Below are 18,763 nucleotides of genomic sequence, written 5' to 3'. Positions count from 1 at the left end.
GTGGTGTGGCTGGCTCGATCCCAAGCTGCCTGAAGGCTTTGTAGACTTCGGAGCAGGGCCCGGAGGCGGGCTTCTGAAGTATTATCACGTGTCGACCCAGACCCGAAGGTGAAGGTGTTACCGGAGTCTTGTCTTTTTTCGGGGCAGGGGCGTCGATGTCAGTACTCACGTTCCGTTGACCTGGAGTAATCATCTGGTCTTCTGAGTCCGATTCATCGGCTTCAGAGATGCGGGCTTGTTCATCTCCTGTCTCTGGTTCTGGATCGTCGGGGCCTGTATCGAAGATGTTGTCTGGCGCTAAAACAGTTGATCTAGACATTTCGTGACGTCGAGCCTGGCGATAATGTATAGTTTTCTTGCACCTGAAAGAATCACAGGCCTGACAGTGTTGACTCTCGTGTTCTGGAGAGAGACAAAGGTTGCAGACCTCGTGGAGATCTGTGTGTGGGAATTTAGACCTACACTTGCATTTTTTAAATGGAGTCCTTCCCATATGCTGGTTGATGGCATCGACGACCGGACTCAAAGAGTTTGTTGGTTTTTGGATACGCTTCGAGGGAGATCGCGATCGAAACAATACCACAATACCGTCGAACGGTGAGAGCTTTGCACGTCGAAGGGGGATCGAATTCTACAACGACCCGGAGCGCAGCAAATCACATCCGAACCCGACGGCGGAAAAAAACAATCTGGAGATGGAGTTGATGCCAATGCGCACTACTAACCAAAGGAGGAGTCACCTATCTCGTGACTACAAATACTTCTACAATAACAAAGTGCAAACATCCGAACCCAACACCAGATGGGGATCTATGCACAAGTATACGATCTTCAGCTCATATGCTTCGAACACTGTAGTCTTGCGAGTTTAACTGTCAGGACGTGTAAAGTACATGTCCTGCCTGTGTCATATATGGTACTCTGCCTTTAGGACTCAGTAGGCCTGCCAGAGGGGCGAGTTACACAAATGTATGAGGGGAAGTGGTGGCTTTGCCATTGTTTTAATAGCAAAGTCGGGCTAGCAGTGCGGGACTGCCCTATAAGACTGCAGTGACTGGCTCATTTTAATTGGAGGACCTCCAGGGTGGCACAAACGGTCCTGCAAGTCTTGGGCTACCCCTCTAACTTTCATGACCAAAGTACCAGGGTGCCATTTACTAGGGACTTACAGGTAAGTTAGCCATTCCAAATGGGGTACAGCCCATTCGACATACACTTTAGGGTCAGAGCACCGGCATTGAGGTCTGGTTAGAAAACCTCAGTGCACTCTCATATTCGAAAAACTTTGCGGTGAACACACAAAAAGAGGCATATTCCTCACAGAGTGAATTTTCTGAAACCTTCTCTTAGGATGTGGCTTGTACCCTTCACTGCCAAATCATCAGTCTTTGTCATGGACTCATGGACTCTGCAGACACACCTTCCTGGTGAAGGTTGTCTAAGCTTGGCCAAGCCATGGAGTGTGAAGGACATAGTGTGCTGTTACCAAATAGTGGAGGATTATACTAACAAAGATGCTCAAAGCTCTTTCTCATACGGTTAGCTGTTGTCATTGTTTTTTTTTTAAACATCTTTTTTCATGGCTGTGGTCATTGTGACTGTGAGAACAATATTCATTTATTAGATATATTTTTATTACACTTTTGTCTGAGCTTCAGAATAAACATAAGTCTATTACTGGAGACTGCTGACTGATCTGTCAATCCTAACATCCCAAATCATATTTCTTTAATTACGTAATCTTCAGGACAGGTCTGTTTGGCTATATGAGGTCCTGTAACCAATCTCTACTCTTTTTTTTCCTTTTCTTATACCAACCTGCAATGGTTTTAATCTAACGTTTAATTCAGATTTGATGACAAAGTTATCCATTTACCAAACCGGGTGTCAATTATTTTCCAATATTATCATTTTGTGAATTCCCTGACAGGTAAAATTAAAAGTTATATTTGAAACAAACACAGCTGCATTGCCTTTGGTAGCTCATCGACAACAAGATCCAAATTAAGATACTATTGAAGAGACAACATCGAACCTTAGGCCAGATAACTAAAATAATTATGCAGAAAGCATGTGACTTCATTAACCCCAACTATTGGAAAACAGAAAATAGTCCTAAAGCACAAAGTCATAAGTGCTCAATAAATATAGGTAATACCAGCACCTAACGCCTTTGAAGCCCCATTTGGTTCTGAAACCCTTGGCTTCACAAGTGTTACAGCATCTCCCAGTACATGGATATTACTCACATTCACCAGGTTGGATGTATTTGCTCTCTAAAAGTAAGAACATAACAGATGATATGTGAATTAGACAACATAAAGAGTAAATCGAATACTTTAAAAACATTTCATATCCTTTATTAAACTTACCCAGTTCTGCTGGAAACGTTTCTGTATAATAAAAGACACAAAATGCTAGATTAGATCCCAAATTATCATTAACTTTTTAATATAGCTTATACCTTCTGAGGTAAGGTTTCTTATAATTTATGTGTTCAGATGCTCATTTTGTTCATTTCCCTAGAAAAGATGCAACTGAACAAGTTACAGATCTTAATGCTCTTTCTGGTGGATACTATCTAACCACAGATTCTTCACCTTTACAATATTGCCCAGGCCCCAGACTGGATCTGGAAATCTTTCTTAGCAATTCTCTAAAGGTGCTCTAATTTACTCTAAATGTGCTTTCCTGATGGATACTTCTAACCACATATTTCACACCTGTAGAATAGATACCAAAGTAGTACCTCCTGGAGTAAGAGAGTCTGTGGAGTGGACTCAAATCAAAAAGTCATGCATGACCGAACCTGCGTACTGGCCTTTCTGTTAGTCTTGATTGTCAAGGCAGCATTGTGTTGTGAATGTGTGCACCGAAGCACACAGCCTGGCAGATGCCAATGACGCATGTCAATGCAGTGGAAGAACCTTATCCCTGGTGAAATGGCCCTCATTTCCAACAGAGGCTGCTTTTTAGCCAGTGTGTACCAGCTCTTGAAGCAAAGGGCTATTCACCTTAGCAAAGTCCTTTTCTGTACAGCCAATCATTTGTTTGACCCAAGAAACCCAACAAAAGCTGAATGTCCACCCTCTAGTACTTGGTACGATTGATGTTTTAGGGTCCAACTAATAGAATCACTCCTCCTCTCCAAGAAAGGAGGAGGGCAAAGGGCGCTGGGAGAATGATGGATTGCTCAACGTGGAAAGGACTCATGACTTTTGGCAAGAAGGCCACCAAGTCCTAAGCACCAGATTGTCTGGAGAAAATCTGTTGTAGGGCAGTTGCACTGACAGTGCCTGACGTTCACTCATGCTATGAGCTGAAGTGATTCCAATTAGGAGTACAGTTTTTGGAGTCAGAAGATGAAGCAAGCAGCTGTGCATGAGCTACATGGGTGGACACATGAGAACCGTCAAGACCAAGTTAAGGCCCCTTTGTGGCATCACAAAACATTTGGGAGGGAGCAAGTTTGTCATACCTTTAATAAACCTCAGAACATCAGTTGGTGTAAACAAGGACGGTTTGTCCGGCAAATGCAAAAAGGCCAAATGGGCTGCAAAATAACCTTTAATAGTGACCACTTGCTGAGCCAAAGGAAAAACAAACAATAAAACATCCAACAGTTAGGCTTGTAAAGGATTTGCCTTGCAGAGCTTCACCCCAGACAACAAATTTGTCCTCTCACCTGGTGTAAAAGGATGTCTGACAGCCAGGGTGACCTCCACAACCTCGGGTGGCAGAAGCATCGAGGTGTAGATTGGCCCGGTTCCGGAGAAGGAGCCTGCCCTGCTGATGCGATACAAGACCATCCCAAAGTGGTAGCCTGAACAAAGGGCAGATGCTCAAGCCCAGATGTTTCTGGTACCAGGGTCTCTTGGCCCAATCCAGAGCACAAGCATGACTTGTGCCTGGCCTTTCCTGATCTTTTTTGGAACTTAGGTCCCAAGAAGTAGGGGTGGAAAGGCCAGAATGAATATCATAGCGACTCTCTTTGTAGAAAGTCTAACTAGCAAAAGCAAAACTATTGGCACTATGCCACCTTGGGCTTGTCTGCCCTGGCATTCAAATGGTGTTTCAAGACCAGGGAATTCCCCAATGCTCCAGCCAACTCTATAGGTGCAAGGGCCTCTTGGCATTGGACCCAGGGCCACACACTGCCCTGCTTGTTGCAGTACCGCAAGGTGTTGTTGTTGTCCTTGCTAACCTGCACCGGCATTCCTTTGATAGAGTGCAGGAAGGCCTTTAACACAAACTGAATGGCGCACAAGACCAACATATTGATATGGAGCCAGGTTTATGCACAGACCAGGGTCCTCTGATCTCTGTCTCCCCCAGCTGGCTACCCCAACCCAGCAGTAGGCCTCAGTCACCACCCTCAGCTGTGGGTGGAGAAGGGAGAGGAGTCTGCCGGTGGTCCAACTGGGCTGGATCAGTCAATACTACAGATAATGTGCAATCTCCTCTGAAATCAGAATGGCATCAAACAGTTTTCCTTGGTGCTGAGCCCATTAGAATTTGAGATTCCGTTACAAAGCCCGCATATGCAATCTGGCGTTGTGGACAAGAAGACTTAGATCTGCTCACACAGATATAAAAGATGGAAGCTGAAACATCAGGATCATAGCCTGAATGCCCCAGTCTCGTTGCAACAGAGAATAATAACTGAACTGTATATAAGACAGTTCCTATGAAAGGAAACCTCTGAGAAAGAGTCAGATGCGATGAAAAGGAGTCAGGTGCGACCTAGGCTCATTGAGTAAGAACCCCAACAATGTCAGGAGGTTCACCGTCGTGTGGATGTGTTCTACGACTGACTGTGGCAAACCTAGCTTCAGCAGCCAGTCATTTAGGTAGGGAAAAATTGGCATTTCTAACCTCCAAAGTAGCTACCATCTCTATCCTTTAGTGAACACCCATGGGTACTAGGGAGACCTGGGGCAGCACTACAAATTGAAAAATGCCGTTGGCTGCCCTCGAACAGCAAGTAATGTCTGTGGGGCTGCAGGGTGAATAAATAATAATACGCATCCTGCGGGTCAACTGATTCCATCCAGTCGCTCAGGTGTATGGCAGAGAGAATCATCCCCATTTCTCTTTTATCATTGCAGGTTAAAATCCAAGATAAACACATTAATAGAGAAATATGAGAGTATCTGGAATCCACAATCGCCTGCACTTGTCTCATTTGGATTCCTGGCTGAACCACAGTACAGACTCTGTGCTCGGAGGCAGGTCGCTCCCCACACTGCTGTTCTGCCTCGGTTTGTACTGGTGTCTCTTTTGCTGCACTGCCTTGTCTGCCTGACTGTATTTTGTCATAACCTGCCGTTTTCATTTTCTCCTCCCCTGTGGTAACCTGTCTTTTTTCCTCCCTTGTCTTGCTGTAAACTTGCCTTTTCTCCCTTCTTGTTCCCCCCTTGCCAGCTCTGTGCCCGACTTGCTTTCTGTCCCCCCCCACTGTCCATCACCCGTTCGGTTCCCGCTCTTCCCGCCACTGCGTCCCTGCGGCCCCGCCCCCCTACTCACTCATTCGCCACCCCGCTCCCACCTCCCAGCTGCTCCTCCCACACAACTCCCCTTATATGGAGGCCGCGCAGCGGTGAAAGAAGCGACCTCTGACCCTGCTCGCAGGCAGGTTGCTCCCCATGCCGCTGTACTGCCTCGGTTTGTACTGATGTCTCTTTTGCTGCCCTGTCTTGTCTGCCTGACTGCATTTTGTCATAACGTGCCGTTTTCTTTTTCTCCTCCCATGTGGTAACCTGTCTTTTTTCCTCCCTTGTCTTGCTGTAAACTTGCCTTTTCTCCCTCCCTGTTCCCCCCTGCCAGCTCTGTGCCAGATTTGCCTTCTGTTCCCCCCCTGCTGTTCGTCACCCGTTCTGTTCCTGCTCTTCCCGCCGCCTGCGTCCCCGCCCCCCCTCACTCATTCACCACCCCGCTCCCGCCTCCCAGCTGCTCCTCCCTCCCAACGCCCCTTATATGGAGGCCGCGCAGCGGTGAAAGGAGCGACCTTTGACCCTGCTCACAGGCAGGTCGCTCCCCACGCCGCAGTACTGCCTTGGTTTGTACTGGTGTCTCTTTTGCTGCACTGCCTTGTCTGCCTGACTGTATTTTGTCACAACCTTCCATTTTCCTTTTCCCCTCCCCTGTGGTAACCTGTCTTTTTTCCTCCCTTGTCTTGCTGTAAACTTGTCTTTTCTCCCTACCTGTTCCCCGCCTGCCAGCTCTGTGCCCGACTTGCCTTCTGTCCCCCCCCGCCGTCCATCACCCGTTCGGTTCCCGCTCTTCCCGCCACTGCGTCCCTGCGGTCCCGCCCCCCTACTCACTCATTCGCCACCCCGCTCCCACCTCCCAGCTGCTCCTCCCACACAACTCCCCTTATATGGAGGCCGCGCAGCGGTGAAAGGAGCGACCTCTGATCCTGCTCGCAGGCAGGTCGCTCCCCACGCTGCTGTACTGCCTCGGTTTGTACTCAATCAATCAATCAATCAAAGCATTTATATAGCGCACTACTCACCCAGAGGGTCTCAAGGCGCTAGGGGAGGGGGGTCCGCTACTGCTCGAACAGCCAGGTCTTGAGTTGCTTCCTGAAGGCGAGGTGGTCCTGGGTCAGGCGGAGGTGGGTCGGGAGGGAGTTCCACGTCCTGGCGGCGAGCAAGGAGAAGGACCGTCCCCCTGTGGTGGCTCTTCGGATGCGGGAAACGGTGGCGAGGGCTTGGCCGGTCGATCGAAGCTGGCGTTTGGGAGCGTAGAAGTTGAGGCGGCTGTTGAGGTATCCCTTTAGCTGTCTCTTTAGCTGCACTGCCTTGTCTGCCTGACTGTATTTTGTCATAACCTGCCATTTTCTTTTTCTCCTCCCCTGTGGTAACCTGTCTTTTTTTCCTCCCTTGTCTTGCTGTAAACTTGCCTTTTCTCCCTCCCTGTTCCCCCCCTGCCAGCTCTGTGCCCGACTTGCCTTCTGTTCCCCCCCGTCGTCCGTCACCCGTTCAGTTCCCGCTCTTCCCGTTGCTGCATTCCTGCGTCCCCGCCCCCCCACTCACTCATTCGCCACCCCGCTACCATCTCCCAGCTGCTCCTCCCTCCCAACTCCCCTTATATGGAGGCCACACAGCGGACGCACAGTGGACGCGCGCAGCAGGCGCGCCATAGGTGCGTCTAAGGCAAGCCTGTCTGCGCCAGTCCATGCGTGGACCGTGCCCAGCGCCAGAACCCCTGGCCCCCGCGAACGACATGACACCCGACTCCTCTACGATGCTAGCACCCTCCACGCACTCAACACCGGACGACCCCGCACCTGCTGCCTGACCGACCCGAAGTGCACCCAAGGACCCTTCTCCTGCCGGAACTGCAGCTTCACCAGCATCCGGCCTGCCAACACACCTACCAAATTACCCAATCACCTCAGATGCATCCTCCTCAAAATCCACTTCGCACGCAAACACGCCGTCGAACTCTGGGACCTACTCGACTCCAACACCCCATACGTTGCTTTCCTGACGGAGACCTGGCTGTACCCCTCTTCGGCAGCCGACATTGCCATAGCCATCCCGGAAGGTTATAAGATTTCACGCAAAGACCGCACCAATGGAGTAGGAGGAGGAATCGCCATCGTCCACAGGAACACTCTCAAAGTCTCGAAAAACACAGACGGCACCCTCAGCACCGCCAAACACCTGCACTTCCAGATCTACTCCGACCCCAACACCACCCTCAGAGGAACCCTCGTCTACAGACCCCCCTCCCGGATCCCGACCACAGTTCAGCGACTCCATCGCCGACCTCATCAGCTTACACGCCCTCGCCTCCACAGACTACATCCTCCTCGGGGACCTGAACTTCCACCTCGAGAACAACAACGACACCAACTCCACCACCCTGATCAACATCCTCGGACTCAGACAACTCGTCACAACACCCACCCACTCTGCCGGCCTCACGCTTGACCCCATCTTCTCCGCGAGCTCCCACGTCTCCTTCAACCACACCACCGAGCTCCACTGGACCGACCACCGCTGCATCCACTTCACCTGCCGGAAACCCACCACACACCACCGCAACCAACAGTTGCCACGCCGCTGCTGGAGCAAAGTCACCAAAGACCAGCAATCCACCACCCTCGCCCAGAGCCCACCCGCTGACCCGACCGACCCCGACGTTGCCGCTTGCAACCCCAGACGGTGGATCAAAGACTGCACCGACACACTCGCCCCGCTCAAGAAGTGCCCCAACAGCCACACCAGCAAGAAAGCCAGCTGGTTCACCGAAGACCTCCAGGCCTCCAAGCAAACCCACCGTAAGCTGGAAAAGAACTGGATCCGTGAGCGAACACTGGAAAGCTACACAGCCCACAAGAACGCCACCCGCAGACACCACCACCTCATCAGATCTGCCAAAAGGGCCTCCTTCATAGACCGTCTAGACAACAACGCACACAACAGCAAAGAGTTCTTCAACATCGTGAAGGAACTCTCCAACCCCAGCTCCAGCACCAACGACATCCCACCTTCGCAAGACCTATGCGACTCACTGGCCACCTTCTTCCACCGCAAGATCACAGACATCCACGACAGCTTCAAGGCCACGACCGCCTCGGCAACCACTGAGTCCCCCGCCTCCACGACCACCATCCACACCAACTGCCTGCCCTCCTGGACCAACATCAACGACACCATCAAGATCATGAACACCGGCCAATCTGGATCCCCGTCAGACCCTTGCCCACACCACATCTTCAACAAAGCCAGCACCACCATCGCACCCCATCTCTGGAAAGCCATCAACGTCTCCTTCGAGACAGCGACCTTCCCAGAGAGCTGGAAGCACGCATAGTTCAATGCCTTACTCAAGAAACCCAAGGCGGACTCCAAGGACCTCAAAAACTTCCGACCCATCTCCCTGCTCCCATTCCCGGCGAAGGTCATCGAGAAGGCCGTCAACAAACAACTGACCAGCTTCCTTGAGGAGAACAGCATCCTAGACCCTTCCCAGTCCGGGTTCCACAGCAACCACAGCACCGAAACTGCCCTCATCGCCGCCACTGATGACATCAGGACCCTGCTAGACAACGGAGAAACCGCAGCCCTCATCCTCCTGGACCTGTCAGCCGCCTTCGACACGATCTGCCACCGCACACTACGAACACGCCTCTACGACGCTGGAATCCAAGAGAAGGCCCTGAACTGGATCACCTCCTTCCTCTCCGGCAGAACACAGAGCGTCCGCCTCCCCCCCTTCTGCTCCGAACCCACCGAGATCATCTGCGGCGTACCCCAGGGCTCATCCCTCAGCCCAACGCTGTTCAACATCTACATGGCACCGCTTGCCCACGTCGCCCGAATGCACGACCTCATCATCTCCTACGCCAATGACACCCAGCTGATCCTCTCCCTCACCAACGACCCCCACACCGCAAAACCCAACCTCCAAGAAGGAATGAAGGATGTTTCCGAATGGATGAGGAACAGCCGACTGAAGCTGAACTCGGACAAAACGGAGGTCCTCATCCTCGGATCCACCCCCTTGGCCTGGGACGACTCCAGGTGGCCGACTGCAGTAGGAACAGCCCCAACGCCCACCGACCACGCGCACAACCTAGGGGTCATCCTCGACTCCACCCTCTCCATGACGAAGCAGGTCAACGCAGTCTCTTCCTCCTGCTTCACCACCCTCCGCATGCTCCGCTGGATCTACAAGTGGATCTCCACCGAAACAAGGACGGTCACCCAGGCCCTCGTCAGCAGCAGACTGGACTACGGAAACGCACTCTACGCAGGAGCCTCAGCCAAACTCCGGAAACGGCTCCAACACATCCAGAACGCCTTGCACGCCTGATCCTCGACATCTCTCGCCGCAGCCACATCGCATCCCACCTGAGACACCGGCACTGGCTCCCCGTCAACAAGAGGATAACCTTCAAGCTCCTCACCCACGCACACAAGGCACTCCACAACACCGGACCAGCGTACCTCAACAGCCGACTCAGCTTTTACACCCCCACCTGCCAGCTCCGCTCCGCAGACTGCGCCCTCGCCTCTGTCTCCCGCATCCGAAGAGAGACCGCCGGTGGCAGATCATTCTCCCACCTCGCCGCCAGTACATGGAACACCCTCCCCATCCACCTACGGCAGACCCAAGAACTACTGATGTTCAGAAGACTCCTCAAGACCTGGCTCTTCGAACAGTAGCAGCATTTTCCCCCCTTAGCGCCTTGAGACCCTCATGGGTATGTAGTGCGCTTTACAAATGCTATGATTGATTGATTGTGCGGCTCTGGGTCTTGGAAAACCTGAAAGAGACATTTGACAGGGGTGGGATTACAGCACTCATCCTCTTGGATCCAAGTGCTGCTTTTGACAAGGTATTGCACACTGCTCTTCTCAGGAAACTCTAAAACGGGAGGATTACTGGTAAGGCCCATCACTGGCTCACTTCCTTCTTTGATCCTCAATATTTTCAGGTTGTATCTAAACCTTATGCATTCATAACACACTCTATAATTTGTGGAGAGCCAAGGGCTCTTTTCTGATGCTTTTTAATGTCTATGTCCACCCTTTAGTGGGCAAAGTGGAATATTAACTTTTCCATAATCTCTAATGCAGACGATACTCGTAGAGTGTTTTCCTTGACTCGGGGCTCAGATAAATCCCTCACAACTCAAACTCTGTTTGTAAGCCGTTGCCTATCAGATAGGGCTGAATTGCGTTAAACTCAATGGCAGTAAAACTGTGATTTTGGTAGTTGGGAACCAACCAGGCCAGTGGGGTTTCCCTTGGTGACCGGAGGTATTAGGGCTCTTGCTGGAGGTCAAGTAGGTGGTGAAGAATTTGGGAATATGGTTGGATAAGGAATTGAGATTTGTCCATCAGATTAACGCTGTGACAGGCTGTTGCTTTGGTATGTTGAGGTGCCTGAGGCTAATACTCTGGCACCTGTCTGAATTGAATTGAAACAGCATTTCTAAAGCGTGTGGTTACCCAATGGCATCCCAGCGCTACCAGCAGTGCGAGCAAAGACTACGAACTGTATTTAGGGAAAGATAAAGGTTTTAATTTGTTTCCGAAAGATCAGATAGTTAGGTTCCAGACGGATCTGCAGGGGAAGGCGATTCCATAGCTTGGAAACATTATATGAGAAAAGGCTCCCACCACTTCTCCATCTTCTAATTTTTGGTACTACCACCAGATGCTTGTTGTCCGACCTCAAGGCCCTATTAGAATGGTAGGGCAAAATAGTAGAACGGATGAAGGGTGGTCCCTTGCCTGAAAGTGCTTTGTGTGCCATGCACAATGCCTTAAACTGGGTCCTCTCCTGAATAGGAAGCCAGTGAAGAACCACAAGTGCAGGTTTAGCTGAAAGACGGTTGGGAATGTTCAAGAGCAAACGTGCTGCGCAGTTTTGCACAATGTGCACTTTTTTTGTAGTACAGCAAGGGGATCCTAAATAAAGGGCATTGGCATAGTCAAGCTGGGAAAGGATCAATACTTGCACCAGCAGTCTTCTGGCAAAAAAGGTAGCAGAGGGAGGATTTTACGTATCATCCTTAGGATCCCATAGCAGCTGGTTGCAACCTTCCGTGCTTGCACTTTGAGATCAAGGTTCCGGTCAAGCCAAACGCCCAAACTCTTAATCTGGCCTTTGGGGGAAGGGGCTGGGCCAAGGCAGCTGGGCCAGAATGTTCCTATATCAAGGGGGGCAGAGTTGCCAAAGAACATCTACTCCGTTAAGTTTCAAATAAGAACATTCCATCCATATTGAAACCTTTTCAAGGCACCTTGTTGGACCATGTCCAGTGCTGTTCCGCTGATTGAAAGAGACCACCAACTGGGTGTCATCGGCATAAGTGAAAATCTGAATTCCGCAAGATAGAACCACCTCAGCCAGGGACCTCATATAGATCTTGAATAGTGTGGGGCTTAGGGAAGATCCCTGAGGAACCCCACACCTAAGAGGCATCCGTCCTGAGGAGATTTCATCCTCGAAGACTTCAAAAGATCTATCCTCCAGAAAAGACTGCAACCATTTCAGAGCTGTCCCGACCACTCCCACATCATTAAGTCTCTGGATCAGCAACTGGTGGTTGACCATGTCGAAGGCTGCACTGAGGTCTAAGAGAATAATAGCAGCGCAGCCTCAGTCATATAGGATTTTTCTGGATTCCTCCACTACTGCCAGGAGAGCGGTCTCGGTACCTCGTTGAGATCTAAATCCCATCTGCGAGGGGTGGAGACAGTTATTATTTTCAAAAAAAGCAGAAAGGGCAGAGTTGAGGTGCTTCTCTGCAATTTTGCTAATTCCTGGCAGCAATGAAATGGAACGGTAATTCCCCCACACTTCAGGATTCAGATTGAGTTTTTTAACAATGCTTTGACCATTGCCAACTTCCAAGAGGGGGGACAAGTTCCATCAGGAATGAGGCATTAATCAAATTAAGAATAACAGGGGCCACGGTCTCTGCGACTAGATTGAGTATGGTGGGGGGGGGGGCAGGGGGGCAGGGGAGGGGGAAGAATCCATGGGCGAGACAGATTTTAATTGGTTGAGTATTCTTCAAAGAATGGGCAGACCTGGGGGGTAATTTCAGCAAATAAGCATTCTGTATCTTGGGGCGTAATGTCCATGGATGTAACATTTTGTTGGATTATCGCCTGAGGGAAAAGCAGAATATATATCCTGTATTTTATTGAAAAAGAATTCTGCCATTTGATTCCAGTGATATAAGGTATCCTCGGGTACAATTGGGGGGCGGGGGATTGGAGAAGTGATTTCGCGATGCAGAAGATTTTGCGTGGGGAGTTGGAGGCTGATGTAATTTTCTCTTCAAATTAGAGAGCCTGAGACGATTTTATTTCAGCTTTATAGATTCTAATAGCCTCTCTATATTTATCTTTGTTGAGTACTGAGAAATCCTTTCTCCGTCTTCTTTCGAACTTTTTACAAGATTGCTTGAGCTCACCTGTCTGCGTCCATCCAAAAGGACCACTGTCCAGGCACTGATCATATCACACATACATTATGACAATTTTTTTTGTCTGGGAGCTTCGAAGATCTCAACAAAAGCGTCCAAAGAACCCAGAATGCAGCCGTGCGTATCCTTGGCCACAGTCTGGAACTGGCTCAACTCAGTTGAGAGACCTCTGGCGAAGCGCATCCAATTCAAAACACTTTGAATTTGTCTATAGAGCACTTTCACAATCAGGACCTCATTATCTGAGGCACTTTATGACTCCTTACTTTCTTTCTAGATCCTTGCCCTCTGTTAATCTTAGTCTGGCTCAGGTACTGCGAATTTGCTGTACCAGACAGGGAGGATGTTCCTTTCAGTATTTGGCACCAATACTATGGAATACCCTTCCCCCTCCACCTCCACCTCCACCTCCACCTCAATCCGACAGACACTACTCTGCAAACATCTGAAGACTTGTCTGTTTTAAAGGGCAGCGTTTGCTGATAATGGCTGAAGTCCTATTTGGGTAGGCATGCGTTTTATAAAAATCTACAATAGTAATACAAATCTGGGCATACGTGAGCATTTGAAATCTGCCTTGCTGCAGGAAAGGTAGTCAGCAGGCAGAGATCTATGATTAAAGGACTTCATCCATCTTCGGCATGAGGATATAGCAACAGTAGCAACTCTTCCCTGTTTCTGAGTCGGGATCCCTCTTGATGGCTCCTTGCTTAAGAATGGATAGGTGCTCCTCTGAGAGCTGTTTCAATGTGGGAGGAAGGTGTGGTGGGGAGAAAGAACCATAGGGCAAAGGTGCCGAATGATTTGGATGACCCATTTGTCTAGCGTGATGGCTCACCACCATGGGAGAAAGTGCTGGATCCTGCCTCCCTGGGTGTTATTGCGCTACTAAGGGTAAGCTAAAGCAGCTTGGCGGCTGTTGCAGCAGGGGAAGTGGACTGGGAGGACTGATGCCCTTGGTGATCTGTGAGCTGTCTGCGAAATCCATGATCAGATCTTAAAGAACTTGCGGGACTGCCGTAGGGGCTGGGGAGACTGTCAGTGTCTATACGTCATTGCCCTGGAGTAGAATTGGAATTTTCTAAATTCTTGCAGGAAACGGTTTGGCAGGGGCCAAATATCCCAGTGTGTGCGCTGTGGCCCTACTTTCCTTGAAACGTTCCAAGGCAGAAATTGCCTTTTCGCTTAACAGGTGCGACACATCAAGAGGCATATACATGAGAGAAGCCTGTACGTCTCCCAAAAACTCTGTGGAGTGCATCCATGCATAGTGGCGAGCTGCGCTTAAAAAAGTGCCAGGGCCCTCATCAGGAGGGCACCACAGTTTGTACAGCCCATTGCCACTGCCAGCGTTGCCAATGACATTTCCTACACAACTATTAACCATCGCACTGCTAAAGTGTGACAATTCAGATTGTTCGAGGCTCCCAAAGATATAAGAATGGCTTGGGCGGCAGGAATTAGCTGTTTTTAATGTATATTGCATTTATAAACAACTGTTGTTCTGCTCATCTCTAAATTACATAACTGTGGCAGCTGCCATAAGTGCTGGTGTTGAAAATGAAATGCAGGTGCCAAGCACCGGAAACCTCTGGCTCAAATTCACCACTGGTGGCGAAGCACCTCACTGGTGCCAACAGGCCTTCTCAGACAATCAATAGTATCAAGGCCAGCAAGAATCACGTATTCGGCTGCATCTTGCCCATTTGAATTAACTGAGTTATTTGTTTTAATGCGTTTATAAACAACCGGTCACAATGCTGATCTAAATACCCCTGTTAGGTGTCACTACAGACGACAATGCATACCGTTCTATTCTGTAAGTTGAATAGTGAACAGAGAAAGTGCTGGACTCTCCCGATATTGAGGTACTGTGCTTTTAGACTGTCGACCTGCTCTTATATTTTTAATGGCCTTACCCACTGTTTATATATGCTACATTATGATGAGGTTTTTAAAGATTGTGATTAGATGTAGAAAGTCCCTCATAATTTGAATATTCTATTGTGTTGTAAAAGTGCCTCTAGTTTTTATCTATGACATATATACTGATTTTAACTTTTTAACAATATGTTTTGTGTTAAAATGAAGAAAGGTGCGCAAGCATGTCTTGTAAGTAAAGGTAGTAGATTTATTCCTTAAGTTACATCACAGGTTCTAGGTTACAGGAAGATGTTCTGATCCATAAAAGTGCCCCACCAGGAGCAGCCTCCTCGCTGCTCAGCCCTTCCACACCAACTGACTCTCACTTAAATCCAAACCCACTGAACATTCTATATGACCTCATCATAGGCTGAGCAGCAAGGCAGAGAACCACTGTAGGGAGAGTGCATTGGGTAATTAGTACATCACAACACATCTCCCCCCATATAATGACCGAAAATATTCAAAATGTGTTAAGGTGATAAAACACACATCTCAGCAAAGGAGGATGCATTAACAACAACATAATTATACATCACCCCCCCGCTATAATGATGATAGACAACAAAGAATGCAAGATAAAGAGATACATTCCTAAAAACAGAGGATGCTATCCTCCATAACTCACACAACAAACAGCGGGTGCAATACCACCACACCACACGGAGTACCCACTGCACCACAAACTAAAGCACAAGACTGCAGCAGAACAAGGATCTACAACCTTCAACTGCACAAACCAACGGCAGGACAGGTCTACCTCAAAGAAGAGGAATAAGACACCACCCATACCAAAACATGGAAATTGTGACCCCAAGACGCTCTAAAAACAAATATGGGTATCTATAAACCCAAAGTAAATCCAGGGTATCTTTAAACCCAAAGTAAATCCAGGGTAACTTTAAACCCAAAACACACTCAAGACACTCTATGAGTATTTTTTTTAGACCCAAGACAAATCCAGGGTTTCTTTTAAACCCAAGCAAATCCAGAGTTTCTTAAACCGGAAGCAAATCCAGGGTTTCTTAAACCCAAACAAATCCAGGGTATTCTTAACCCAAAAACACTCTCGAACACTCTATGGGTGTTTTTAAATCCAGGGTATCTTTAAATCCAAAGTAAATCCAGGGTATCTTTAACCCAAACAAATCCAGGGTTTCTTTTAAACCCAAGCAAATCCAGAGTTTCTTAAACCCAAAGCAAATCCAGGGTTTCTTAAACCCAAACAAATCCAGGGTTTCTTAAAGCCAAACAAATCCAGGGCATTCTTAACCCAAAAACACTCTCGAACAATCTATGGGTATTTTTAAACCCAAAACAAAGCAAAATCCAGGGTAACCAAAAAACAGTGAATTACAGCCAACACCCACAGGCCACAGCCTCCACACAACAGAGAACACACCTCCTAACAAACCCAAAACTGGGGTACTCACCGCCCCAAACCCTGCACTCACCACACCACACCCTACACATAGAAAGGACACAAGAACTCCCTAAAAACAAAAGTCACTACTCTGCAACCACCCCCACAAAACAGTATTACAGTACTAAAATGAACACAAAAAGAAAGTCTCTTACTCCGGTGAGCGATCACTCACCCGAAATTTCCCAGTCATGAAGTCGTTGTTAATGGCACACCATCTGCTAGCAAAGTCCAGTGTCCAGGTTTTGCAGCAACGAAGACACGAACTCCACACCATACGTTGAAACAGACCACTGCTGTGCTTATATGTAAAGTATTGCAGCAAAAATCACGAGAGGAACGATAATGATGAGGCGTCGTTCGCGGTCCACCAGAACTTGAAATAACTTTATTGAGAACTGCAGTGCGAGACTTCCCTGACGTTCTGGCACACCATATGGCTGCATCCTCCAACCAAAAGATGGCGGTACGGCAGTGATGCTGAGCCGGATGGCTCACAGCATCAGCGTGCTTCCAAACATACCAGGCAGCAATACGCTTCAAGGATGAGAAAACGTCACAGAGGAGGAGGCATCGCCGGACGACTGAATGTAGGTAAGTCAGCACAGTTTAAGTATTCGGAGGTATCAGATCTCTTCTTATTTCAGGCATAGAATATCGCGTTGTCCCCTGAGTCCATCTAGTTTTTTTTCCCGATCTTTATTGCGATGCTAAACAGCGTGGTTGGCGGCAAACAAACAGGAACCACCAGAGAGAAGGAAGATGTGGCCGCCCACCATAAGATGGCGGCACGCAGCGCCCGTCGTGCCGGAAGGTTCACGGCACATCAGTGCATGCGGCATTCAAAGGCAGGCAAAGACTGTGAAAAGTCCATGACGACAAAGAGGGTCCCACAAAGGAACTTCAGGTAAGGTTACGCGCGCTCAGTATGTGACTTGCGACTCCGTGTTTTGAACCATAACACGGCAGTTGACCATCGCCATAGTATGGATGTACAGGTCCTTAGTACATAATACACGCCTAGATTGGCACCAGGATACAACTGCTGATTGTTACCTCATTAAAGACACTAGTGCACTCCAACTGTTACTGCTGTGAAAGTTCAGCCAAACACTCCTCGTGGTTCGACCCACGCCCCCGACTGCTGAATACCTTCCAGTCAAGATCACGCACTGTCAACACCACGGCAAAAGTTCATAACATCTTTGTATGGCAAGCTTTAAAAACACACGCTGACGGTACACTGCACATCCACATTAAAGTCAAAGCTATTCAATGTTTCAGGATGACTTCAGATCGTTGTCACGCAGGTCAAACATCAGGTGATACTCTATATCTTCTACTCTAGAAGCATGTGGACTCACCTGAGTCAAGCAGATTTCAAACAAATAGAGTCCAACAAGAACAGATTATCCAAGGCAGGGTAACAGCAGGCTCCACAGAAATAACAGCTGACGGTTCACAGGTGGTGAGGAATATCAGGGACTTACGTTAGTCTAGTTACTCTTATGGGGAACACTCACCCAAGTTCAGCAAGCACTGGCTCATCCACGATGGGGCTGACTGATCTTTTGGTCACTGGTGGGGCTTCTGGACTGCCAGCTTGCTTCTTTTAACTGCGCTTCTTCAGCTTCTTAGGTATACAAGTCCATTAAAGTTAGCTCACGTAGGTTCTTTAAAATCATCGCCAGTGTTAAAACGAAGAAAGGTGCGCAAGCATGTCTTGTAAGTAAAGGTAGTAGATTTATTCCTTAAGTTACATCACAGGTTCTAGGTTACAGGAAGATGTTCTGATCCATAAAAGTGCCACACCAGGAGCAGCCTCCTCGCTGCTCAGCCCTTCCACACCAACTGATTCTCCCTTCAAACCAAACCCACTGAACATTCTATATGACCTCATCATAGGCTGAGCAGCAAGGCAGAGAACCACTGTAGGGAGGGTGCATTGGGTAATTAGTACATCACAACATTTTGTACATGCTTTTATGGTTTTCTATGAAGAAATTGATTAAGCTCATTTTGACCCTTGACTGAGCGGTGATGTCCTCGGGTCTTCTGGGGCCGCAGGTGAGATCTTGCTGTCCATGTCCCAAAGGGCAGGAGTATATTGACCCCGCTGTAACTTTAGGAAGGGGTAACAATTCTCTTGAACACTGGATTTTGTTTCAGTAGCAGAGCTCCGAAACTACATTCAAAGGCGTGGAAAGAAGGGAAATGACGTCAGCGTAAACTGGTGGCATTTATATGCACATATGCTCACTTTCGGGGCGGTACAGAGCCAGCACTGAGCCATGTGACAAAATGCAACAACAAGCAGCTGTTCCACACGGCAGCACAGCATAAGTATGTATCTCGATTTTTCCTGCTCTTTCCTATATCAAACTACTATTTCTTTAAGCTTTGATGTGACCAACTTAATCTCCAGTGGCCACCACAAGCATGTTAATTCAATAACC

At 48.6% G+C, this 18,763-nt stretch overlaps 1 protein-coding gene across 1 annotated transcript in view; it reads right to left on the bottom strand.

Annotated features, from left to right (window-relative positions):
• Nucleotides 1-4,276, bottom strand: part of LOC146869425 (zinc finger protein RFP-like) — a 95,040-nt gene extending 90,764 nt beyond the window's left edge. Inside the window, exons 1-4 of the mRNA XM_085636571.1 lie at nucleotides 4,205-4,276; nucleotides 3,479-3,584; nucleotides 2,373-2,444; nucleotides 2,250-2,276 (exon numbers count right to left, since the gene is read on the bottom strand). Coding sequence (XP_085492697.1) covers nucleotides 2,250-2,276; nucleotides 2,373-2,444; nucleotides 3,479-3,584; nucleotides 4,205-4,276 — 277 coding nt within the window. The remainder of the gene's footprint in view (nucleotides 1-2,249; nucleotides 2,277-2,372; nucleotides 2,445-3,478; nucleotides 3,585-4,204) is intronic.
• Nucleotides 4,277-18,763: the final 14,487 nt, after the last annotated feature.

This window comes from Triturus cristatus, chromosome 1_1, assembly GCF_964204655.1.
Source record: "Triturus cristatus chromosome 1_1, aTriCri1.1, whole genome shotgun sequence".
In the NCBI taxonomy this organism is placed as follows: domain Eukaryota; kingdom Metazoa; phylum Chordata; class Amphibia; order Caudata; family Salamandridae; genus Triturus; species Triturus cristatus.
This window is presented reverse-complemented; position numbering and strand designations above follow the sequence as displayed.